General features: G+C 41.0%; 1 protein-coding gene across 1 annotated transcript in view; it reads right to left on the bottom strand.

The window, feature by feature from the left end:
* Positions 1-4117: 4117 nt before the first annotated feature.
* abcb6a (ATP binding cassette subfamily B member 6 (LAN blood group) a) overlaps positions 4118-9329 on the bottom strand; it is a 28666-nt gene continuing 23454 nt past the window's right edge. The window contains exons 17-19 of the mRNA XM_088630805.1: positions 8688-8782; positions 8174-8242; positions 4118-5380 (exon numbers count right to left, since the gene is read on the bottom strand). Of these exons, the coding sequence (XP_088486931.1) occupies positions 5233-5380; positions 8174-8242; positions 8688-8782 (312 nt within the window). The 3' untranslated portion in view covers positions 4118-5232. The remainder of the gene's footprint in view (positions 5381-8173; positions 8243-8687; positions 8783-9329) is intronic.

The raw sequence follows: 9329 nt of genomic DNA, 5'->3' as shown, positions 1-9329 counted from the left end.
TATGAACAAGCTTAGAGGGCTAAAGAAAGCTTGTGTTTAAATTGAGTGTAAGGTAATTTATGCTTCTAAAGTCATGGTTAGCATTTATTATTGTACTGTGCTGTAAACTTGTTCTGTGCCTAGTCACATTATTTTATAGCGTTTTTATAGCGTTATCAAATCTTGTGGCGCTGTGTGTTAGTTTCCTGACTCCCATGTCACATAGTCTGTGATTGAATCCCATGGAACTATGACTTTATTTTTTAACCAACATTTCTTTGAAAAAATGAAACGTTTCCCTTCGTCAGAGATTAAATAAAACCTCACTCGCACCAAACAAATTTATATTTCTAAATATCACAACATGATCGAATTTAAGTATTTTTAATAACAATGAATAGTCACCCATGCATTACAAAATAAACATTTATATTGATTTGAATCGTGTTTTGATTTAAATCATAAACGCGTGTTTAAATATATGTGTTTAAAGGCGATATACTGTATAAAAGCGCTGAAAATTGCAGTATAACTTTGTTCATGCACAAACAGTGGCATGTTACATTATAATTTGGGTGTCTCCTCTTGCCAGAAAGCTCTAAATTGCATTTTGAGTGCGGTTTTTGACTTTTTCTAAATTGCAACCCATAAAGCTGATAAAGTTTAGACTAACTGTATTCTAAACTGTATTACAACAGCACATTGGACAATGCAACGTAAATTGCAAAAATGCACTTGGAATCTGTCCAAGCCCTCCTACGAAAATTGTTTAAACTGCGACACTTATCATTCATCTCTAAATAAACTTTATTTTATATAGCGTTTTTAAGCGAATAGGTAATTAGATTGCACATAAACCTAATTGCTTTTTTGTTGCATCCCAAGTGATTTGAAGCATTTCTGTTTTAATTGAACTTCTAGAGTTATTTCTCCAATGTTTAGGAGGATATCACCATAATAAGGGCATGCTTGTTATATGCTAAAAGAATAGCTTATAACAGGAAAGGCAAAGTCTGTTTTTTTAAAACGCTCCTTTAAAGCCTGTGCCCCAGAAGGTCCATTTATGTTGAGCTGTGAAAGTGCTTTACAGTAAAAACCTTGTGTAAATGGTTAAAAGCAATGATCCAGGGACCAAAGGTGATTCAGGAGCCTAGAACCAATATTTGTGTGCTCGGTACAGTCGGATGTTGAAATTTGTTCCCCGTTTTTGAAAAAATTCCCACTGTATGCTGTTCCTTTTATTTACTTTTACGTTTCATTTTTTCAAAGAAATGTTTGTCAAAAAAAGAGTCATAGTTTTAGTGGGATTCGATCACAGACCGTGTGACATGGGAGTCAGGAACCTAACCCACTGTGCCACCGGCAAGGTCACATGCAGTGTGCTGAAAAAGCACTACAGAAACATTATCGACAGACAACGTACAGCGTGTACTATTCTTGTGTTGTGGTACATGAATATAATTATATCGTTATTAATTTCGTTAGATACGCGATTCCATATTATATTCCCTTTTAATCAAATTCTAAAAGTATGCTTGTTGACTACGGTATCTCTTTAGTTAAAGACTTCGATGCTTAAAATGTTTAGGGAGAAATGGAATACTGGTGTGTATTTTTTCTTTAAAGTACCAAGACCAGCCATATACTGTATGTTTATGTTCCAAAATTAATATCGTTTATGGCCTTCACACGCGTTACAGTATGCTCCTATTCTTTTTATGCTCAGCTACTAAGATTTCCCTTCAGCGGTAAAATTCAATATCTACAACGGGCACAGCAAAGACGTTTACCGTAAGTTTTTCTACGACAGACCAATGGACCACGAGTGCCCCTGTCGGTCAACCAATCACGTACCGCGGTACCCCGCGTCATCTTGCGTCACGATGCGCGACGCCGTAGCCAATTACCTCCGGTACGTGTCTGTACCGCACACTTTGAATGGCTGCATTTGTATGTATTTGTTGCATGTAGGCCACAATTCTGGATGGGTATGGAGAAATAGGATTCTCTCACAACGCCGGGGACTTCAGTTAAGAATACTGGGCTTGTCTCTGAACTGATTTGTAGTTTTGCAGCTGCCGACTGAAGTAGCTGTAGTAAGGTGTAAATAACACAATAAATAAAGAATTCCAGTAACTCAAGGTAACAACCATGCAGATGCAGATGCCAGACGAGCGGCACTGGGAGAGCGGGAGTCTGAGTACCCTGTGAAACCTCTATTGGGGAAAAGGGAGAATTCAGTTTGGGGCCTTTAATAGATGTTTAATAGTGGTTCGAAAATGTGTAAAGAATGTGGGGTTGTATGATGATGGGGTGTAGGCTGGCGGATACCCAGGTGTATGACAAAGATGATTCCGTGGTGCGGACTGCCCTGCCCCTTGGATACTGATCTAGGGACATACTACACTGGGAAAGTGTGCCAGGTTGTAATCGCCTCACTAGGGGTAAGCTGGAAGTCACATTGCCCCCATCACCCGCAGTCTGAAAGACCAACTAAGGAAATATCAACTGAAGGAACACCGTGGGTAGATGCTCTACCTGCGGTCCTGGGCAGTTTGCGGGCTGGAGCAAACGGAACTGTGAGACTGAGCCCATTTGAGATCATCACAGGCAGCCAAAGAAACTCCCTGGAGGCCAAATTTGGCTAATGGACTGTTGAATTTACTAACTCTCTATTACAGTATTGTAGGTTTGTTAACTAAAGCTGTGCACAGGGCTCGTGAACAGGTGCTGGACGCTTGGGGACCTCCAGTAGAGGGAAGACACGACTGCATACCTGGCGAGTGGGTGTAGGTGAAGAAGAGATACCCTGCCAGATGCTGCAATCCTGCTGGGAGGGACCATATCAAGTGCCACTAACTAATGACTGTGCCATCTGAGTGACAGGATGAGATCGCTGGATCCGTGCATCGCACTTTCACCGACCCACGGCACCAGAGACTGAGTGAACAGAAAGAAGGATGTTGCTACCATTTCTGTGTCTGATGCTTCCTAAGGTGGACCAACAGTGTGCTTGTTAGGCTTGAGGAGCATTACTGGGGATATGGTATCAATACATTCTGGGTGTTGGCATATCTATCAGCCAAAAAATGATAATCAGAGTTGGGTCAATATTGCTATTCCAAGATCCTGACCATAGATCTCCACATGGCTGAGGTCTGAGTTTGGGTCCTGGGGTAGGACTTTATTTGTAGGATTAGGATTGTTTAATGTTCCCCCCCCCCCTTCCCACTCCGACGGCAGGCGGAGCGACGCGCCGGTTGGAGTATTTCCCGGTCGCAGCTAATGGCAACGTCAGCTCAAAGATTTGGTTCAAACCACCAAATGGAGACTGCTGTGCCGAAAGCAGACCCTGCTGATGAGGGATTAATGCTAGGAAAGAGAGAGAGAGAGAGGATTGTTTTATATGTATAAATGTAACTATCACTTGTACGAAAACATCAATCACATCTTGTTGTAACTGTGGAACGCATGTCATGGCAATACATGCCTGTTCACCTCGAAAGGAAAAATCTGCCCTGACATTTTATGTGTAAAAAATAGGCAATACTGACGTATGCCATATTTTATAAGGGGAGAATGAAGTAAGATGTGAAGACGGGGTTAATTTTAAGTCCTTTCTGCATGAAGATTAGACTTCTAAGGCTGGATGTTTATGGCAGGAAGGGGGTTAACTGATAAGGATTCCAGATGCAGCTATGAGAGCTAGGGAACCCCCTGGAGACTGATCCCTGACCATTTGGCCAAAAAGCTGTAAACTGGTCAAACACATGACCTCCCCTCTTTACCATAATAACGAATGACGAATCAGAGCAGCAAGGAAGGACTATATAAACCTAAAGTTTGTACCGGCACTTTGAACAATACTTCAGTTTTGTTGTTTCTTGCAGGAAACAATACTTTAGCTTTATTGTTCCTTGCATGCAATAAACTCATTCGTTTAACTTCATCTTTAAAGAAACACCTACATTGGTTAAATTGTAAATTTTAAACCAATTCTTATGTTCTTAAAAAAAGAAACAAACATGGCACTCCAATGTCAGGGTTGAACTACCCTGCTGTAGTAGAACCACAGCAAGAATCATTCTTTTATCCTGAAAACTATTTACTGGAATATATAAAAGAAGTTAAAAAAAACTTACAATCAAATGTTTATTTTGAATAAATATTTCAACACAGTTTTAACAAAGTAATCCCATTCTGTTGCAGCAGATCCCTTTGAAAATACTATTTTCTCCAACTTAAAAAAATTCACTCATTAGAAAAGGTTGTCTCTACACATGCACAAACATAAAGCATATTGAAAGAAGGTATGTGCTTACAACACTAAATATCCACACGTTCACAAAGGAACTTCACCTCATTCTGAATGTACGACACTCCTGTTGAGTTGTGAACACAGCAACACTGCAATGCGCGTAATGTTATCAGGGTCATGTGTGATTTTTAAGGAGTCCCACAAATCCAGTCCCTGGTGTGAAAAGCGAAGTGGAAAAAATGACAGGTGTCATTTTATTTTGGTACGTTGATTGCAGATGTAGAGTGAAGGTCAACTGCTTGACTGACCTTTACAGCATCTTTAATAATAGACAGTATATACTACAAACAAAAACGCTTTTCACACTTTTTTAAAACAACAATGTATATAGATGTTTGAGTACTGGATGAGTATCGTGCTGAAAGCATCTATACTGTTATCGACTGCTTTCCCTTTTTAATGTGACAAAGAATCACTGGCTGCTCTGAACTCTCTGTACTTACATTTAGAGCATTTAATCCGTTGTCACTTCATTAGTGTTTTTTAAATCAATATACATCCCAACAAAATAAAACCCTTTTATGCAGTTTGATTTTCTACTGTTTTTTTAAAAAAATACAATACAAACATGAGGCCATAATCTTCATGAAAACATTGCCAGGTGCTATGTTTAAATTAAGAATGGTTTCACATGTCAATTTGTTTTTAAATGTTTCTCTGCTTTTCAAATAAAAAAAGGAGAAATTCCATTTGTAAATAAGAAGGAGCTAAATGATATTCCAACTTGAATTGCAAAACCATGTTTATACCAAATAATGTGGCCTCAAAAAAAGAATGAAAGGATGAAAGGTTTTTTACCAGTGAAACCCCAGAAGCCTTATTTTCAGATCCAAGCAATGGAAATGTTAGGGTGTGCACCCACATTCCAGAACAGGCCTTGTACAGATCCTGAGGGCAGACAGTCAGCCTAGAGAGTCCTCTGTGACCCAGAACTCTCACTTGGTCTTCTCTTCTCTTGGCTGCAGCTTTTCTGTGCTCCTATCCTTGGTCTCGGTATCAGAGGCCGAGTCCGAGTCCGAGCCCTGCTGCTGTTTCTGCCACATGTCACAGTACAGTCCTCCTTTAGCAATCAACTCGTCGTGTCTGAAAAAGGCAAAAAGACATTTAGGCAACAGTTACAACACAGAGGGACATGGACATTCACAGAACCCTATCTTCTTACAGTTAACAGCCTACAGATAGGGATGATATGGAAGTGGTACAAAACTAACAAAAATAGAGTGGGCACAAACTTGTTTGTATCTAGTACAAATTAGCTTTACATGCTTCATGATATAAATGCCATGGGTGTGGAAGTTTTGTGGTAAAAATAAGGTAAGAATAAAATGTTGAGTTAAGTACAGTTCTATCCATTCATATTGCCTCCTGCTTGTAGTCCTTACTCTTTGAAGCACTGCTTGATGAATACCAGTTTCAATCACCTTAGCATTGCTTTTCAGGGAGAGAACCTCACAAATCACATGTGCTGGGTTGGTCACCTCTGCAGCGAAGTGAGCCACTGAACCGTGTACCCAGCACAGGGCAGAGGGAATTTCTAACTCCTCTTTTCTGGGGTTGATGGGGATCTTTGGGCTTACAATGCCAGATGGTAAACCTGAGGTAATGTCCATGATAAAAGCCCAATCTGCAATTAGGGAGGTGCTGGTTTACCTACAGAAGAAATGTGAAGTAGCCAAAACAAATACAATACTTAACAAAAGCAAAGAAATTCCCTTCAATATATCAGACAGAATCTCAGCTGAAAAGAAAACAATGAAGCAGCAGCCATGACCACGCTTTGCTAGAGAGCTGAGGAAACAGGGCTCAGACTCCCTTGTTACATCAAGAAGTGTTTCTTAATGACAAATCGTCCTTTTACAAATTTACCACAATAAGTTACATAAATAAACCACACACATCCCCTTTTTCAGCAACAGTGTGCTTTATCTGACCTGGCGCCTCTCTGTCTAGCCCTCCCCGAATTAGGGAAGCAACCAATCGTCCAATTACCTATTCTTAATTTATTCCCTAGATGCCACTCCAGAAGCTCTCCGACATTGAGCCCTCTTAGAGGATCAGCTCCCCACACATCAGTCTGACCACAGACGGTGATCCTCATGCTTTGCCTAGGAGTGCCTGCTTCTCCTCCAGGTCCCGACGAAGACTTCGCTTCCCAAACCTGGGAGCGCTTCCAGACACTCCAAGTGGCTTGGCTCAGCCTGCCTATTCAGAGCCGTTTTTCCCAGTCCAGGACTCGGCCTTCCCTCCCCTACCTGTGCCTTTGGCTGCCCTTGGCAAGCTTCGGCTGAGCCTCCTCTAAAAATGCCCAAAGACCCAAAAGCTCACGCGCTTGGTTTCTGGCCACGAACTCTCCGCTGCCGCGCTGTAGCCTTAAGCCTACGGATTCAGCCTGTACTCCTCCGCCGCTGTCTGCAGCGCCTTACTAAATCATAACAATATATATGTAGTTTAATTTTTTCTTAATAAGGAATACTCTGGGAGCAGTGTTGGAATAATGAGTATGTTCATGTCAGTGTTAAGAATGGAAGGGGGACCAGCTTCTTTCCAAGTCACAAGAGGGCGCTGTGGAAGCAAACCAGCAGCCTTCTTTAGGAAGGGTTAGAAATGGTACTTCTGCTTCTATCCATCCATTTTATAACTACCTGATCCGATACAGGGCCGTGAGGGAGCCAGAGTCTATCTAGGCAAACGACAGCCGAGGCAGGATACACACTGAACAGATACCAGTCGATTGCAGGACACACAGACACACACTCACACTAGAAGGAAATTTCCCAGAAGCCAATTAACCTACCAGCATGTCTTTGGACTGTTTGGACTGAGGGTAACACACAATCTCCACACAGAGTGGACCCCAGGACCACAACTGAACCCAGGGCCCCAGCACTGCAAGGCAGCAATGCTGACCAATATGCCACCATCCCACCGCAATATTAAAATAAAGTTACATCTTGTCCTTTTTTAAACCAAATTCATTGGCAGAATTCTGTTATAACCTTATAACCAGGGTATGTTGCTGAGAGGTTCACATTGTTACTATGTTTAGACAAGAATTTTTAAAATGAATAGTCCATTCTTTAAGAAATTAAAATCTTCTAGTAGTGAGAAAACATAATTTAATAAAAATGTAACGTGATGAGATCAAATTGATTGAACAATTTGTGAGTACAGAAAATTTGTGAGGGTTAAGTACCTCTTAGGAAATCTCCAAAAATGGTAAATTCACAAATACAGGACTCAATACCTTATGGGGTAAATAGGGTGTGGTTCCACAGCTTCTTAAACTTAGATTCTGTAGTAATATGTTTGTTAAAATTGTTAACAGTTTCAGTTAGTGTTAGTATTTATTGGTAGTATTTTTAATGAAAATGGACATTCTGGTGAGTAAAATGTTGGTTTTGAGAAACAGAAGGGATGTGAATTAGTTTGTTGGTAGTTGACAAGCATGGAGTCTCAGTTTGTATCTATTACAATGGTATATGATCCCGTTTGCATGAACAGTGTATTTGAGCACTGTTTCCAGGTGTTTTACTATATTATATATACTCACAGCCCGGATAAGAATGTTAATATATGGCCCACAGTCACCATCCATGCCAGGCACCTTTCACCATAAGAGCAGCCTCTGCATCACCAGTAACAATATATATCCAATAAACCTTCAATTTCATGTATCTGAATCACATCAAATGAAGACACACATTTCCGCTGCCACCTTGGTGCTCAAAAAAAAGAATATTAGCTTATTCACGTTGATCACTGAATGGAGATCATTCCCATACACAAGTGTATTTTTTTTCATTTGTCTCAGTGGACTGTTTTCTCAGCAGGAAGCTCTGAAGTAGAAATCACCTGGTTTTTAGTGGGTCTACTCACCTGCCACGTTCTGCTATCTGGCCTTCATGAAGCACAAGGATCTGGTCAGCACTGATGATGGTTGATAGCCTGAAACACACACACGTGTTTTAATACTGAAAAATATCATTCTTTTCTACACACATTTTGAGTATATTAATTTTTTTAATGATTATAAACCTCTGCGACCTAATTCTGTTAAGGAAAAGAAGGCACAAGGACACAACTAAATACTCTAGCCCTTCAAATCTACAGGCCAGATTTTAAAACAGAAGTGTAAGTAGTTCTCTTGCTTCTATAGCTGAAAACGTATGAAACAAGCAAAGTTTAATTCCACACTGAAAAGTAGAAAGAAAACAAAGTCTCGATGTGGATCCTACTTTAGGCACCTTTAGGTTTTGATTCTACAGCCAAGAAGTGATTTTTCTTTTTTCTGCTATTCAGCTATTCAGCAGAAAAAAGAAAACTTTCCTTTACAGCTTGAACACTACATGGAAAACTGTTAGTCTCCATTCAGTGAAGCGCTGATACCTACCTATGTGCAACTACAATAGTTGTCCTATTAGTACACACTTTAGCGAGGGATGCTTGGATATTTCGCTCGGTCTTGGTGTCCAAGGCTGAAGTGGCCTGGGAAGCAACAACAAAACAGGAACAGCATCAAAAGGCAGTTTTCCCAGAAAAAACAACCAGTTAATAAGACAGAGGGGCCTGTAGGCTCTAAACACATTTTTGACCCAAGTATTCAAAAGCCAGTTAAGGTTAATGTTGGTGGCTGCATCCTCTCCATCAGCCCAGCAGGTCCTTCTTCTCAGGCAGCGCCTCCGTCTCTGTCAAGGAGTACAGGTGTGCGAGTCTGCCTGCGGCTTGAAGCACACTGTGCCTCTCTTGTGAGTGTGTCCTTTACTACCTCTGTGTCATCATATATCTCTCATTAGTACTCCTTCACCCACAGAGGTCCTCAGTCCTTTCATGACCTCCTCTGAGGCCATTCACCAGCAGGCTGACCAGCACGTGCCCATGCACCGCTGCCTTTCCTCACACTACTCAGAGCTTCCAGTACATTTCTCTTGCCCAAACCTCGCAGTCTCACTCATGTCACAGCTTCTCGTCCCACTCCCTCATACCCACACCTTGCTCCTTCACACTCATAAGCACCTCAGACCTCACTGCTTCA

The sequence above is a fragment of the Lepisosteus platostomus genome, chromosome 4 (genome assembly GCF_059453375.1).
Source record: "Lepisosteus platostomus isolate fLepPlt1 chromosome 4, fLepPlt1.hap1, whole genome shotgun sequence".
NCBI classification, from domain to species: domain Eukaryota; kingdom Metazoa; phylum Chordata; class Actinopteri; order Semionotiformes; family Lepisosteidae; genus Lepisosteus; species Lepisosteus platostomus.
This window is presented reverse-complemented; position numbering and strand designations above follow the sequence as displayed.